Source organism: Tiliqua scincoides, chromosome 14, assembly GCF_035046505.1.
Source record: "Tiliqua scincoides isolate rTilSci1 chromosome 14, rTilSci1.hap2, whole genome shotgun sequence".
Lineage (NCBI taxonomy): Eukaryota > Metazoa > Chordata > Lepidosauria > Squamata > Scincidae > Tiliqua > Tiliqua scincoides.
Window position 1 is genome coordinate 7,230,220 of NC_089834.1, and position 17,413 is coordinate 7,247,632.

The following is a 17,413-nucleotide window of genomic DNA, read 5'->3' on the forward strand; positions in this document are numbered from 1 at the left end:
ATCCGGGAAGTCACTTCTGGTTTACTTCCAGGTCTGTGAGAGTGACTTCCGATTGCTTCCCGAGGCCTGCAGAGGTTAGCTCCAGAGAAGGTGATGGGTCATGGAGCCATCCATCACAGAATAGGTGGGTTGCACGATCTTGCACGATCTGAGATGGCAGTGCCCAAATCGTGCAATCCAAAATGAAGGTCCCCCTGGAGAGCTGGTAGGTGGAACCCCCGGGGAGAATCTGCAGTTCCCTGAGAGTGCAGGATGCCCTTTGGGAACCACTGGTATAATGTATATAGTGGCTCAGAATTGCAACCGACAACCCCCGTCAAGTAAAAATATAGACAGGTTGTGTGAATGCAAAAGCTGTTTCAATTTCAAGCACATGCAGTCATTCCCTTCTTCTGAACGGCTTGCAGACGAGAGCTAATTTATTCTTTCTTTAATTTCTATTGCATTAATTTGTTTAAATGCTAAAATGACTTCTTTAAAAAAAGAAGCCATATTACTGTAATTACTGCCGTGCCGAGTGCGCACAGAAGCTGCGAGCGCCGGTAAGTGAAGTGTGTCAAGGAAATAAATACCATGATTAATGTCCCTGCTAAGCAGTGACTCTCCGACGAAAAATGGCAGGCGGTGGAAATGGCTGGAGGAAGAGGGCAGCTCTCGGCTGACATCTTCATCGTGCCGAAGTCGGAGGAGGCTTCGCTTTGTGGTTTGATGTGGCTTTTTCACGTCTGGGGAAGAGCCAGGAGTTGGGAAACCAACTCTCAAACCTGGTCTAAATGAAACCTTCACATCTTGTATTTTTACCTTTACACATTTCATCTTCCCCAAAATCCCTGGATGGAAAGACAAATGCTCTTCTGCAATCCCTCAACAAGCTTAAAAACAGAATGTTAATGGGGGGGAAAAAGCCAGCTTCTTCTGCAGATCAACCTCCCTTAGGAGGCTTTCTAGGCAAAACCATTCCAAAGTGGTACAAATTTGCTTCTATTTGCAAATGAGACGCTCTTGTTTTATGAAATCCTGGTCATGTCCATAAACTAAAGTATCAGATTCACACAAAATGTATCTCAATTAAATATGAACTGGCGTATCACTGTCTTCTTTCCTAAAACAACAGCGCTCTCTGAAGCCAGTATTCGCAACTCACCTGTGTCTGGTGTTCTATAAGCGTTCTATAACTGCAGCGTTCTATAAACATCCCATGATACATTTGGACCTCGACTGTTACCCTGCACATGCCCGATCTCATCTGATCTCGGAAGCTAAGCAGGGTCAGGCCTGGTTAGTACTTGGATGGGAGACCGCCTGGGAATACCAGGTGCTGTAGGCTTATACCATAGTCTTTCGAGACTGAAGGTTGCCAACCATCTCCCTATACTGAACACTGTCACCCGATCTTGTCTGATCTTGGAAGCTAAGCAGGGTCGGGCCTGGTTAATACTTGGATGGGAGACCGCCTGGGAATACCGGGTGCTGTAGGCTTCTACCATAGTCTTTCGAGACTGAAGGTTGCCAACCAACCAGGCAAGAGATTCACGCAAAAGAGTAACTACCCCATGAAGCAAACCTCCCATGATACAGGTGGAGCTTGGTATCTGCGGGGGATCCATTCCCAGCTCCCAGGGATACTGAAACCCACGAATAAGTGAATCAGCGGGTTGGGTCCAATAGATCTTATTGTTCTGTAAAAACTAGAAGTGCTGTTTCGATCCCTCCAGAGGTTTTTCTGAGGCCTCTGCGGGCCTCAGAAAATCACTTGGTCATGACCCCATGTGCACTGGGCCTGACACGATGCTCTCTTTAGCACTGCAATGCCTTATTGGGAACCCCCAGAGGCACTTCTGGGTCGCACCAGGCCCACGACCCCCCTCCGTTGGCCTAGGATGCCCCACGGAAGCAATCAGAAGTGACTTCCGGAGACTTCCAATAGGACATTGCGGCACTACCAGGAGCATCGTGGCCCACTGCAGAGGACGAGGTGGGTCGTAGTGCTAAAAAGTTAGGGAACCACTGTCTATTGCTTCAAAGCAGCACTGAGAAGGGGGGGATTTGGAATGGACATGCCACAGGGTGATACTCTTTCTCCTAATCAAGCCTTCACTTGATCGGAGTAATTAGCAAATGCTTTGCAGGATATGAAATTAGACTACCTGGCAGTGGTGGGACTGGAATAAGGCAGTCTCTCTGCTTGTGCTTTATCTGTGCATTCCCCATGTGGCTTAAGGGGTGCAACAAATATTTGCGAAAGCTGCCCTCCATTGCCACATCACCGAAAGAAGCCGTGACCAAGAACCTGGATCATAGCATTTGGTGGGATGATGCTGTTACATTTCCCTTCATCCAACCCGCTTTGAAAAGGCACTCTAAGCTCCTTTAGAGGTCACTTGCAAAAGGTTCAACCTCCGAAATCATCACAGATCTGTTAACTGTCTCTGTCTCGTAGGTTATCCTGAAGTGCCTCTTAAGAGTTGGGCAGTTGGAGATAAAATTCCTTCAGAGGCATTCGGCTTACCGAACAATGCCCTTAAAAGGATTGCAACTTGAAGGCAGCTGCCCTGGGGATGTGGGAAGTCATCGATTGGTTGCGACGGAAGCACTGAGCCAAAAATTCCTCACCACATAAGGGCTGGTTTGGTTCAGTCGTTTTCTCTCTCCCTGTTGGCTCACTATGTGTGCCTGGGTTAACTGGGATGGATTCTGACACCAGGTTTTACATCAGTGTTATGATACATAGGGACAATCCTAACCAGGTCTACTCAGAAGTAAGTCCTATTTTGTTCAATGGGGCTTACTCTCAGGAAACTGTGGTTAGGATTGCAGCCATAGTCAGCTTTTGATTGTCATATAAATGTTTAGCAAAAATGTACATCTACAAAACTGGGGTACAGTTGTAGTTGGTTAACATAAGAACAGCCTGCTGGATCAGGCCAAGGGCTCATCTAGTCCAGCTTCCTGTATTTCACAGCAGCCCACCATAGCCCTCAGGGAGCACACAAGACATCAAGAGACCTGCATTCTGGTGCCACTCTCTTGCACCTGCCATTCTGAGACTTCTAAAAGCAGGAAGTTGCACGTACCCATCTTGGCTTGTAACCTGCGATGGACTTTTCCTCCATCAATCTGTCCAACTCCTTTGAAAGGCATCTAGGCCAGGTGCCATCACCACATCCTGTGGCAAGGGGTTCCGCAGGCTGATGACTGTGCTTAAAAATATTTTCGTTGGTTTGTTCTAACTCTTTCAACATTCAATTTTAGTGGAAGTTCCCTGGTTGTGGGGTTTTGCGAGAGAAAAGAACATCCCGCTGTATCCACCCCTTGCGTATTTGATAGAATAGATTGATTGAATAGGTTGATTGGATAGATATGCCAGGTGGCTGGTGGAGTGTCATAGCTATGAGACTGGGGGCCCAATCCTAACATAATCCCTTACTGCCAAAGTAGAATGTACTGTGTTCTTCAGGTGTGGAAGTAGTGAGTGTGTCCTTAAGGGAAGGGAACTTTTGTTCCCTTACTCCACAGTAAGCCTCCATTGCCCCAGGGAGTCTTCTTGGATCTGCACTAGGTATTTTGCTGAAACAAGAGTGAGGGAGAAGGAACAGGGTTAAGGTCTGTCGCATGCTGTTGCCACTAAGTTCTACCCCCTACTTCCTCCCTCCTGCACCTTCCCCACTCAGAAACTCTTACATTCCTCCCACTCTCAGCCCTATTCTACCCATCCGGAGGCGCTCTCCTTGTCCACCACTGGTTTACCTTCACTGCCCAAAGTAGCTGGCACCAACAGTAGACCTCCGGCACGCCTGCTGTTTGTAGTGGCGAACGCAAAACAGTTGATGGCAGCTCGCAAAGTGTGCTGCAGTATGGCCGTTTGCAACAGAGAACTGTGTTTTGCTTTCTTAAAGAACTATGTTTTCCTAGTTAGGATTGGACTGCCCATTGCACTAGGAGGTTGCTACCTATTTTGGGGGTTATTGCAAAAGGCCCACCCCCATGCTGGTCTAAATATCTAGCTTTCTTTTTTTCATGTTCCTTTAACAAAGCAGTGGCTTGTTTCATCCCACTTCTTCATTTCTACTAGTTGCTACCCATTTTGGGGGTTATTGCAAAAGGCCCACCCCCATGCTGGTCTAAATATCTAGCTTTCTTTTTTTCATGTTCCTTTAACAAAGCAGTGGCTTGTTTCATCCCACTTCTTCATTTCTACTAGTTGCTACCCATTTTGGGGGTTATTGCAAAAGGCCCACCCCCATGCTGGTCTAAATATCTAGCTTTCTTTTTTTCATGTTCCTTTAACAAAGCAGTGGCTTGTTTCATCCCACTTCTTCATTTCCTCCCTCCCTGCAGTTCCCACTTGAAATATCTGTATAGAATCCTAGAGGTGGAAGGGTCGTACAAGGTCATCTAGTCCAACCCCCTACTGGTAGCAAGAAATCCTCTTACAGCACCTCCAGGAGGTGCCTGCCTGTCAAACCTTTGCTTGAAGATCTCCTGTGAAAGAGAACCCACCACCTGCTTCCCTCTCTCCCCCTTCTTAAACTGAGGTAGTTTTATCAACACAAAACCCACATTCCATCTAAGATAATGAACTGTTGCATGTGCAAGATTGCGAATACTACTGGTCACTTGGCAAACCATGACCTCCTGTAAACGTGAGACCTCTTGGAAAGAAAATTCAGGTTGTTCCTCACATTTGCATGGCCCAACCGTGGAATTTTTTGGAGGAAGTTTTCAATTAAATTTTTATTTAGCTGCCTGACAATGAGAGATGGAATTTGGCAGAGAGGTTTTGGAGAAATTGAGTTTGTGATCTTTCTTTCTTTCATTTACAATCACATTCCAAATTTTGTCCACTTGCTCTCCTCTTTCATCCGATTCCATCCAACCTTCCATGATGTTGGTCAATGTTTTTATGTTTATTTTTCTTTTATTTAGGTTTTGCATGTGTTATAGAGTTAGTTATTTACTTTTTCACTGACCAAAATAAATGTGCAAGCTAAATAAGATTATGCTTTGACATTCATCTATTTTTGACTTTCATCCATGCCCTGGTCCCTAACCAGATGAAACTGCTGGGTGTGGCTGTGTTTTTCTGTGTAAATTACTTTGTGATTTTGTTCCCAAACTCTTTCTTTCTTTCTTTCTTTCTTTCTTTCTTTCTTTCTTTCTTTCTTTCTTTCTTTCTTTCTTTCTTTCTTTCTTTCTTTCGGAAGGGAGTGCCCATGCAACAAACTTGATTCTCGGAAAGCTGATATTCCCATGGCTAGTTTGCTCTTGGGTTGTTCATAGGTTTCACTTAGCATTTATATGGGACGCTTGGGGGGGATGGCTGCTTTACCAGTTCGATCACATTTATCCTGTCAGTAATTCTGGGAAGTAGATTTTTATTATGCTGTTTTAACTGGTGTAGAACTGAGGCTTACGCAAGCACCAGTTACTCAGGCATTTAATCTCTCACTTTCTCTCCTACTCCAACCTTATCAACCTGGTTATCATTGGGTGAGACCATGGGCTGTATTTCACATCAAACTAAATTCTGGACTAAATGCAGAACAACTACCCCCCCTAAAAAAAAAAAAAATTCATCAAATTCTGCAACAAGGTAATGTAGATTCCGTGCCAAGAAAAATGCTGGATTCTGCAACTTGTAGACATTATGTGGAATAAATTTATTGAAATGCATTTATTTTGTTTGTTTAGTACCTACCGGTCATGAAAAAATAAGCTAAGCAGTTTCTAAACTAGACCATTCGAAATCCTGTGAAACTTTGAAGAGTTTGCCAGGCACTGTCCATGGCCTCTTAATTCTGACTTAGCAGCCATGAGGACTAGAAACTTCTATTTATTATATTTTTAAATTTAAGTGGGGATTTACAGGATGTTAAATTCTTTGCTTATTAACATTTTTTTAAAAAAATTCCTTGTGCAGAATTGCAGACATAACACATTAATTCTTCATTTCCAACGGGAGTGCTGTTGCCATCTTAACATCACCTTTAGCGTTTACCACAATAGCTAAATAGAGCCTCCAAGTTCAAGGGCAGTCTATCTCCAAGTGTCAGAAGGTAGGGAGCAAGAAGCTTGGGAGTGCTGTTGCCTCTTTGGGGCTTTCCAAAAACACCTGGTTCACTGCTGATGAGGCACACAGGTGACCTGCGTGAACCTTTAGTCTGGCCCAGTGGGACCTGATGCAGTTGCAAGAATCTTTCATCTTCTCGTGTCTCATCAGATCTGTAAGATGTCACTATCTCAAACTGTGATCAACACTGATGTCCTTTTGCTCCAGCATTTGAATGGAGTTGTAATGGCCTAATAGGCTGAGTGATAACAACGGACGTGCCTTGCCCTTTTTTTGGTCCTTGGGAAATTTGGTTCTTCGGGGCTTGATTGCAAACAAGGGTTCTTTGACTCTCCCCCACCATGTTTTCTCCTACAAGGTACCCTGTGGAACTTGTCGTCCTACGAACCCCTCAAAATGGTGATCATTAACCACGGTCTTCAGACGTTGACCAATGAAGTGATCATTCCCCATTCCGGTTGGGAGAACGAGCCAAATGAGGACTCTAAGCCTCGAGATGCGGAGTGGACAACAGTCTTCAAGAACACATCGGGATGTCTCAGGTGAGTGCCCTTTTGGCATGTGCTGGAGAAAAAGGACCGATCAGTGTGCATCGTGAAAAGTATGTGTCGCGATTCCTTGGGTGTGCCTAAGGGGTGCTGTAGGATATCCTCAGTGGCCCCTCCTGTCTGTTTCCAGTGGGCACCGCCTTCTTGGATTTCATGAGATCTCACAAGATTGAAGATGGCGGAACCCAAATCTTGCCGCTGGGTTGCGGTGCGGGCAGCAGTGAGAACTACTGCCTTAGACTGTTTCAAGCACTAAGTGTCAAAAGCGGTACGGGTGTGTACCCCTTTGCGACCTTCTGGCTTAGGCTGGGATCGCATAACCGATGATCATGTGTGGTCACGCGGCTGCTGGGGGTGCCCACCCCAACCCTCCGAAAGCGAGTGAAACCGAAATTCGCACGAGAGACACGATTTCCCTCAGTCTGAGCCTTGCAGAGGCAGTGCTCAGATGCATGCTACCTCTGGGAGGCTCAGAAGCATCCCCTTCCCTGTAGAGCTGAGGTGTTCAATCTGTGCGTCCCGCCTCCCTAGTGAGGCATGGCTAGCCTCCAGGGGCATCTCGGGGAGAGAGGTGGTCGCAGCTGCTCTGCTCAGCTCAGCTGAAGGTGCTGCCTCCTGACTTAATGCTTTTCTGAGGCTGAGAACAAGGTGGGTGCGGCAGCTTGAGGTGAGGCGGGTGGGGCAGTGTGAGACATGGTGGGGGGAGGTGGGAGAGAAGGCTGGCTGGGCAGTCAGGCAGAGGTGCTGCATCTCGTCATGGAGCTCTCTCCATGTGCAACCTCGCCCCAAGGACTACATTTCCCAGTGTGCCCCTCACCCTGGGCATCCTGGGATTGGTCAAGGCTGGAGGAGAGAAGAGTGCGGAGGTACCACATCTCATCAGCACAGGGGTGCTCCTGGCAGGATTCAAACTGGGAGGGAAGCATAAGTACAGGCAGTGCAGCGCTTTCCTCTGCTCCTAGTAGGGGGGGGTGTCCAAATGCATCCCAGCCTGCATCCCTCCATCTTTCCTGGAGGAACAGGGGTGGCATCTGCATGCTGGGTGTATGTGTGTGAGCAGCCCCCCTCCCCATCTACTTTGGGGTGAGTTGTAATCTTGCTGTATGTGGCTGCAATCCTTTCCACACTTTCCTGGGAGTAAGCCCCATTGCCTCAAATGGGGCTTACTTCTGAGTAGACCTACATAGGCTTGGGGGTCTGTGTCAGCTTAACCCAGGATCTTCCCTTTTCTCTTCCCCTCCCCCTTCAAAAAAGAAAAAAAGCCACTCTTGATGACTTTGTCTCCAAAAATTGATTAAAAATAAAAATCCCCATTCCTTTTTAGACATTCCCCTTTTTCCTCCTTTTTTTTTGGGGGGGGGGGTACTCTGTTGGCTGCTATTGTAAGACAAAAGGCAGAATCCTAGCTAGGTCTACTCAGAAGTAAGTCCTATTGTGTTCAATGGGACTTACTCCCAGGAAAGTGGGGTTAGGATTCCAGCCAAACGGTCTCTGGGTCTCAGTTTGCATCAGCTTGCAGTTAGCAGATACTCACAAAACAAAGTCTTCCCCTCCCCCAGCAAATTCATCACTTCCCCCTCTCCCTTTCCAAAACCCTCCAGGTGTGCTGCTAACAAACTCAGGGCACAAGTCTACTTGTCTACCTACTAACCAGGTCTACTCAGAAGTAAGTCCTATTTTGTTCAGTGGGGCTTACTCTCAGGTAAGTGTGGTTAGGATTGCAGCCTCAGAGTGCAGCCTTGTTTCTCATGTATAATTATAACACCTTCATCCCCATTTTGGGGGTAACGGAGGCGAGGTGTTGTAATGGGGAGCTCTGGCCAATGACTACAAGAATCAGGGGAGGCGCGAGCCGGAAAAGTTCGAGAACCACTGCGGTAGAGGGTTCGGATTGCGTCAAGCACTGTTTGACAATGGGGATTGCGGCCCCGATCCCTGTCGTTAAGTGACGCACGACTGTGCTTTGGAATTTTACCCCAAAACAACATGGTAGATGTGGCAGAGTTTTAAGCAGTGCCAAAATATGATCACATCTACTGGTCCCAGTTAGGAACCTGCTCAGCGTATTCTGAAGCTGTGGAGGTTTTGAGCATTGTGGTTTTTGCAGTTGTCGGATCAGCCCCCTTGCACCAGACCCTGGAAGTTTGACCCGAGGGCCAAATCACAAAATTACCCAGAATGCTTCCTTTGGTCCCGTGGATTTGTGATTTGTCTGTTGAAGTGGTGCCTGGGAGAGGCCTCGTGAAACAGAGCAGAACTGCAGCAGACAGCATTATGACTTAACCCCCCCTCTCCCACTGCATTCCCTCTCCTAATCATGTCCCTGGTGTTATTTTAAACAGAAAGGCAATGGGATGCTGTTTTCTTTTTTCAATTTAAAATAGCACATGGAGCGGAGGAATGATTGGAAGCAAGAACTACAGCAGGGGCAAAATCCTAGTCTCTAAATTCTAGGGGGGAAAAAAGACTTCTACAAATATAAAAACCAAATCTAGCAGCTCTTTAGAAGGAGTAAACAGAAGTTTTACTTCCTGGCTTCAGAGCATTTCTGAATGCTCTTTGTAATGCTGTGTCTGGGCAAAAAGAATTGATTGCCCTCCTTTTTCAGGCTCTCCCTTGTATTTTTATCTTGTCTTTCTGGCCAAGAGTCATCCAGTGAGTAGCTCTCTTGTGGCTCCAGAGCTCGCACACAAGCGTCCTCTAATAATAGAGGCTTGTAAATGCTGACGGAGCAGTCGCAGATTTTTGATGGATCATCCATGCAAGAAACAAATGGCTATTTTTAGCCTCTCCTCCTCTGCCGGAGACGAAAATCCCCAAAAGTCAACGTGCGTGGGCAAAGCGTTCTCATAATGGCTGAGGATCAAGCCCAAGACACTGGCTGAAGTTGGGGCAACAAGCATAACTCCTGTACCCTTCGTTCAGGGGCATTAGATGGGCCTTTGGCTTGATCCAATGGGGCTCTTATGTTCTTATGTTGGGCCCTCCTTATCCACGAAATTTGAGTAGCCACAGATGCGAGAGTACTCAGCTGGCGGGTCTCAGAAAACTTCCCAGACTTGACCGGAAGGTACTTCCAGTTTGGGCAGGCGACTTCTGGTCATGCTTGGAGGTGTTCAGAGATATGAGGAGACCACGTGCAGCCTCTCTGCACTTCAGAAGTCCCTTCCGGTCATGTCCAAGAGGAGGCTGGGAGGCTGTGCACAACCTCCGGAAGGCCAATTGAAATCTGAACCCAGATAAGTGATTGGAATTTGGTACCCACAATGGGTTCTAGAACAGATCCCCTGTGTCTGGCCCCACATTTCCACAGACTGGCCCTTCTCAGGCTGTTGTTGTGGAGGACAGAAGAGGTAGGGAGAAATGGAGCAGGGAGTGGGGGGGGATCAGGTCCCGGGAGAGGGATGGGATTGGTGGTGGGTCCCCCTTCTCATACTTTAGTTTATCATACCAGGTTAGTTCATACTTTAGGATCATGCCATGGAAAAGGTAGAAGACAACTGGGGTAGTTAAAGCCATATCTTATCCCGATGTGTGATTTTACGAATGGGCGTCTAGCACTGATTACCTGTGACTTTTTAATCTCTTGGACTGAGCAATATGAATGCCTTCCAAGTAGTGGTAACCTTTAAAAAAAAACACTTTGATTTGGCAGAGAACAACTTGCGTAGCTGACGTAATGCTGTCTTCTTGGCAGGAGTCATGCCTTCCTAAATGTGCAGATTGCCAACGCAGCAACTCTTGGAGAAGTGCTAAAATAGATTTAGAGCCTGTGCACCCATGATATCATGCGCTCTTGCGTGCCTGTCACTGCAAGGCAAGTACCTGGGGCTTCTTGGAAGGTCGCAGGGATATACAAAGTGCAGCATGCAACCTGGCAAAACAGGATTGCCCCCAAACCAGCAGCTTCTTGCCTTTGTGGGGACAACTCTGATGTCTGGTTAATGGAGTCCTTGGCCAAGTCACTTTCTCAGACTCTTTTAGCTGCAGCAGGACTGGGAGGGGTGTCTGTTCTGATGTCTAAGAACATTAGAAGAGCCCTGCTGGATCAGGCCAAAGGCCTGTCTAGTCCAGCTTCCTATCTCACAGTGGCCCACCAGATGCCTTAGGGAGCACACAAGACAACAAGAGACCTGTATCCTGGTGCCCTCCCTTGTATCCGGCATTCAGAGAGAGCCAACTTCTGGAACCAGGAGGTTGTGTAGACACATTACGGCTTGTAACCTGTGATGGACTTTATCTCCATCAATCTGTCCAGTCTCCTTTTAAAAGCATCTAATGTCTACTGTCCTTTGAAATCTATCGTGCAGTATACTCACCACCGTCAGCGGACCCAACAGAGGCAACAGTACCATATTGGCCAAGCAAGATGGCGGCCATCAGGACAGCAACCCAAGACTGATTTAAGTCCCTTGCCACTGCTACAGTGAGCCCTGCAAGGTTTTGGTTGATGTGTACCTTGGCAGTAGCGTGGAGTATTTCTACATGTCCATGCTGTTGGCCATCTGTTTTCCACCAAGGCGTCAGGGGTTAGCCAGGAGTGATGAATCTGAGTGCTCAACTAGTGCTTGACTTGGCCTATCCCTAACACTGGCCCCATGGGTGGAAGTAAGAGCTTTTCCCTTTCAAATCACTTATGAAGATATCCTCACAGAGTGCTTGAAGCTTTGCTGGACCTTGGAGTGAATGGGAATCCCATCCTCATGGAGGAGTTCCATATTAATATCATGGCTTTCACTGATCTTGGCATTGGGTTTAAAATGTCCGTATGGAGGCGTAATGTGCTACCCCAGCACCTGGGGCAGTGATGTCATAACATCATGTGATGTCACTTCCTGGTTTTCCCCAGAGAGGAAGCACTAGCTGTGGTGGATTCATGCCCCCTCATTCCTTCTCCTGTGGAGGCTGCTCTTGAAGGAGAAGGAGCAGGAGGCGTGAGGCCTCCAGTGACTCCTACATAACTAGGCCTTAGCTTAAGGGCCACTCATGCACCTGCCTTGACGTAGCACCTGGGGCAGGTGCCCCTCAAGCTCCACCCTAGTTACACCTCTGTGCCCATAGGTTCAAATCTTTGTGAGACGATCCTCACATCATGGAATTTGCTTTAAAGCAGGGGCGTCCAAACTTTTTGGCAGGAGGGCCACATCATCTCTCCGACGCTGTGTCGGGGGCTGGGGAAAAAAGAGAATTAATTTACATTTCAAATTTAAATAAATTTACATAAGTTGATATATTAGAGATGGAACTTATATGAATGAATGAAGGTCTTGCAATAGCTCAAGGCCTATAAAAGGCCTTGCACAAAGCAAGGCCAGCCTTTCTTTTGCTGCCACTGCTGCATCGCAGATGTGAAACAGCAAGCAGTGGAGGAAGCCCTCATCCCACAGCTCACGAGAGAGGTTGAACAGTTGGTCATCACGCTGAGAGCAGTTGCATCAGGCCAGCACGGGCTCCAGCAAGTCTCCGGAGGGGCAGAGGCTCATTGGAGACAGGGAGCTCCCTGAGGGGCAGTTTGGGAGTCCTCGAGGGCCGCAAGTGGCCCCAGAGCCGGGGTTCGGGCACCCCTGCTTTAAAGGAACTGAGAGTCTTGCTAGCTGCTAGCTTTCTAAAGAATGCTGCAGGAATTGGGGATGAAGTCTTAATTCAAGAGCAACATTTGTTCAGAATCTCATGTATTTGCATGTCAGCTTGTCACCCAGTTGGAGAATTGTTAGTTGATTCATTGATTGACTGATTGCATCTGCCTAAATTTGGATGTGTATAAACCGTCAATCTAAAGAAGGAAAAGAAGCCGTCCTTGGATGTAGATAATATTCCCATATGTCACAACAAGCTCTGTAGTATCAAAGGCATTCCCTCCTATGTTAGAGGTTGAGTATCTAAAGGTAGAATGTCTAAAGGTAGATGCATACCTTTAGATGTCTACCTCACCTGAAGGTAGACTGTCTTATCTAAAATGACATTGTCCTTCCAATGTAATGTTAAGAGCCATTCAGTTAAAAGAGAAAACAAAAGTGCAGTAGACAATCCTTCCTTCCTTCCTTCCTTCCTTCCTTCCTTCCTTCCTTCCTTCCTTCCTTCCTTCCCAGCCTCAGTCTTCCCCATCTGCAATATGGGGGTAATAATCCTCACATACCTTACCAGCCGTTTTTGGTTTTTTTCCAGATATTTCCATCATAAAAAATGATGCTCAGGGCAGCTTGCGATAACAGATTACAGAGTGGTTGTAAGAATGGCATCCAGACTATTTAATTGATTGATTTAAAAATCAATTTATATTGATTATTTATATTTATATTTATATCTCACCCTTCCTCTCTCTGTTGGAAGGTGCCTTGGAAGGCTTACAGCATGAATTCTTTTTTTTTACCCAGTAGTACTAAAATTATGTTATATTTGTTATATATATGTTATATTTATTTCTATGAGCAACTGTTACCCTGCACATGCCTGATCTTGTCTGATCTGGGAAGCTAAGCAGGGTCAGGCCTGGTTAGTACTTGGATGGGAGACTGCCTGGGAATACCGGGGCTGTAGGCTTATACCATAGTCTTTCGAGACTGAAGGTTGCCAACCATCTCCCTATACTGAACACTATCTCCTGATCTTGTCTGATCTCGGAAGCTAAGCAGGGTCAGGCCTGGTTAGTACTTGGATGGGAGACCGCCTGGGAATACTGGGTGCTGTAGGCTTCTACCATAGTCTTTCGAGACTGAAGGTTGCCAACCATTTATGCCCCACCTTTTGACTTCACACTAGTAATTATCATTATTAATGCCTCACAGGAATAATAATGATAATTGAAACATTCTTAAAAATAGAATCCACACGTAACTAAAACTAAAAAAAGAAAAAAAAAAAGAACAGATGCCCCCCAAATCTGCAGATCCGGTATCCATGGTTTCAATTATCCGCTGTTCAAAAATCCCCCATCACGTGCCCCCATTATGTAAATTAAGAAACTGCCAGCCCCTCCTCTATAACTGGGGCAGAGCCAGGGACGTGCAGTAGGTGGGGAGGCAGGTGAGGCAGGGCCTCCCCACCAGAATCCTTTGAAAAGCACCGTTGCCGTGTGAGGCACCCACAACCCATGTGCAGAGCTTTGGTGGGGAGGCCCTGCCTCACCTACCTCCCCACCCACCGCACGTCCCTTGGCGGCGCCTGGGGGCAGTCATGCACCCCCCCTTGGCGCCCCCATGCACCCTCCATTTGCCCAATCATTTTTTTAATTATTTTTTCACATTTTTATACCGTCCTTCCTTCCTCCAAAGAGCTCAGGGCGGTGTACACAGCTGCTCCCCTCCTTTTGTCCTCACAACAACCCTGTGAGGTAGGTGAGGCGGAGAGAAAGTGACTGGCCCAAGGTCACCCAGGGAGCCTCGTGGCTGAGAGGGGATTCAAACCTGGATCTTCCAGGTCTAAGTCCACCTCCCAAACCACTACGCCACCCTGGCTCTCACGCGCCCCCCTCAGGCACCGCCCTAGTTACATCTCTGCCAACAGTCTATAAAAAGTGGTGTGTTGTGAGGGTTTATTTTGCTAAACTTCAGAGCCGTTTGGGTTTTATGGCAAAGGCTGCTAGGGCGTCAAAAGCTAATTAAACCGAGCCGCCTTAGGCCTTGCTGTCGCGCTGAAGTGTCCTTCAGCCCCATTTCCACTAATTAATATTTACCTCCATCATTTTTTGCTCATTTCCATTCCAGGGGCTTCCAGGTCTCCAACTTGTGCTCTGCGATTCCCCCCCCCCCCCCAGAGTAACTGAGTAAACAGAAAGAGTAATGACAAATGGTCTGAAAAGGCCCAGTTATCGAGATGATCAGCCATCCCAGAAGAGACGTGGTCCTTTTGAGTAGCATCCAGGCTCGATAATTTCTCTTTAAATTTCTCACTCCCTAATAGCTGTGGAAGAGGATATTCAATACAGGGGCTCAGAGGTTGATCAGACGAAGCATTAAATTACCCACCGACTGCAAATGTCACGTTGATCATTAACAGGTTAATCTGCATTGCAAGGGGAGGGGTCCGTTTCCATTAGCAGACCAGGATAACAGTCCAAGCAAAAGGATGTTGTGTTGCAGGCAAACTTTGATTTTCTTTAATGAAGCCACCTTTTCTGAAAAAATGGAAAGGCGGAACAGAGAGCTCGGTTCACTAGACTCAATTTTCCGAGGAATATTTAATATGGAAGTGAGATGTTTTGTAAATGGAGACAGGGGCATAACTAGGGCATCTGGCACTCGGGACACCCCTTTTGGCATCCGTTCTACACCCCTTGGGCTTTAAAAAGCCTTCTGGAGGGCGAAGGAAGGCACTTTCTATATTGGGACTGAGAGGGAAATTATTTGGGACTTGTCTTGGAACTCAAAGCTGTTTTCCCACCCAAGTCACTGTGTGTGTGTTCTTGCTAGCTTACTTCACTGGTTCTTCTGTGTAGTGCTGCAAGACCACAATTAGCGCGATCACCTTGGCAAGGCAGGAAGGGGATGGACAGAGTGGATAGAGAGATGCTTTTTACACTCTCACACAACACCAGAACCAGGGGACATCCACTCAAATTGAGTGTTGGGAGAGTTAGAACTGACGAAAGAAAATATTTCTTTACTCACCATGTGGTTGGTCTGTGGAACTCCTTGCCACAGGATGTGGTGATGGCGTCTGGCCTGGACGCCTTTAAAAGAGGATTGGACAAGTTTCTGGAGGAAAAATCCATTACGGGTTACAAGCCATGATGTGTATGTGCAACCTCCTGATTTTTGAAATGGGCTATGTCAGAATGCCAGATGCAAGGGAGGGCACCAGGATGAGGTCTCTTGTTATCTGGTGTGCTCCCTGGGGCATTTGGTGGGCCACTGTGAGATCCAGGAAGCTGGACTAGATGGGCCTATGGCCTGATCCAGTGGGGCTGTTCTTATGTTCTTAACTACAATTCCCAGAAAGCCTTGCAGGTCTTGTTATCTGGTGTGCTCCCTGGGGCATTTGGTGGGCCGCTGTGAGATCCAGGAAGCTGGACTAGATGGGCCTATGGCCTGATCCAGTGGGGCTGTTCTTATGTTCTTATGTTAAGTGCATATCTGCCTGGCCCAGGTGATTGTGCTGTGACCAGTGGCTCCAGGCTACCAGTGGTACTTGGATCACTGCAGGCCTGCCATCAGGGGAAGGTGTTTACAACTCCCCCACACACATAACTCACTGCTACCACCCTTTTTTCTGTTAAATTTAGCTTTGAGGTTTGAAATGTGATTCAAGACTTAACTCAAGAATTTGAGCACCAGAAACCAGGCGTCATCCACTAAAACTGAGCGTTGGGAGAGTTAGAACAGCCTAATGAACATATTTCTTTACTCAGCATGTAATTAGTCTGTTGAACTCCTTGTCACAGGATGTGGTGATGGTGTCTGGCCTGGATGTCTTGAAAAAGGGTTTGAACAGATTGACGGAAGAAGAGTCCATCACAGGTTACAAGCCGTGATGTGTATGTGCAATCTGGTTTTAGAAGTCTCAGAATGCCAGGCGCAAGGGATGTCATCAGGATGCAGGTCTCTTGTTGTCTTGTGTGTCCCTTGAGGCATCTGCTGGGCCACTGGACTAAATGGGCCTTTGGCCTGATCCAGCGGGACTGATGTTCTTATAAGCAAGGGCTTGAGACTTGACTTGAAACTTGAGTGTCTCGTCTGATCTCGGAAGCTAAGCAGGGTCAGGCCTGGTTAGTACTTGGATGGGAGACCGCTTGGGAATACCGGGTGCTGTAGGCTTCTACCATAGTCTGTCGAGACTGAAGGTTGCCAACCATGAGTGTCAAGATTTGGGGTTTGGAACTTGAGTACATCATTTCCTTATGGTCTTGCACTCAAGACCAATGAATCATCTGTGGAACAGGGCAGGCAGGAAGGAAGGGAAAGGAGAATCTGCAGACATCCAGTGTTCAAGTCAATATGCGCGGAGCCTAGTGAGTCAGAGTGGTTTGCCAAAGTCTTCTAATTAACAGTCCTTGGTTCCAGAATCTCCTGTCCTTCCCAGAATCTTTCAAGAAAAGGTTATCAGACAGCTGCTGAGCAAGGCTAAAAAATGTTGCTCAAGGGCTTGTCAAACCCGGCTGCGCATGATGCGATCCGGTTTGCAGTGCTCCTCCTTGCCCTGGGTGAAAAATAATTAGCTTGCCTCAAGCTACAACACCCAGGCAGTGATGCCCATTGTTAATTTGGTGGCTAGCAGCGTGAGTGAGCTCTGCGCATTCCCCCACAGCTGTTGTACTGGGACCACACTCAGTGTGGTCTGTATGGGATGCGATCGTCTTCGATCAAAGCGCGATCCCCCATGACCGCCAAGCTACAGAGGAACTGTCTTCTCTGTTCTCACGGCAGGGTACAAACAGTCTTCATCAATAAACCAAGCAACAGTTCAGTGGTGGCGCCATTAAAGTGTAAGTACTTGTGCTCCGAGGAGGCACATGCTATTGCAAAAGAATTATGCTACAATTCAGACAGCCCTCTTGAATTCTACTAGCGATGTGTGCCCCGCATTCCACACACACACACACACACCCCAACTTCTGTTGAGGGTGCTTGTGTTGAAGATGCGTTACGTTTAGGAAATTTTATTCTGGGATAGGAAACCATACTAATTTTCTGGTACTATGAGAATATTTGAGAGCAGTACATTATTCAGTGTAATTCTACATTATATAAGCTCAACGAAGGGGATAATACCTTTGCTTATTTATTTTTCACATTTTTGTACTGCCCTTCCTCTAAGAAGCTCAGAGTGGTGTACATAGTTCCTCCTCGTCTAACCTGAC

The 17,413-nt window shown here is 47.0% G+C and overlaps 1 protein-coding gene and 1 pseudogene across 6 annotated transcripts in view; both read left to right on the forward strand.

The window, feature by feature from the left end:
• Positions 1-17,413, forward strand: part of ARVCF (ARVCF delta catenin family member) — a 752,684-nt gene that overhangs the window by 613,502 nt on the left and 121,769 nt on the right. For all 6 annotated transcript variants that reach the window (XM_066609736.1, XM_066609733.1, XM_066609734.1 and 3 more), the window contains one exon: positions 6,429-6,612. In XM_066609736.1, the coding sequence (XP_066465833.1) occupies positions 6,429-6,612 (184 nt within the window). The remainder of the gene's footprint in view (positions 1-6,428; positions 6,613-17,413) is intronic.
• Positions 1,211-1,327, forward strand: LOC136634569 (5S ribosomal RNA; annotated as a pseudogene).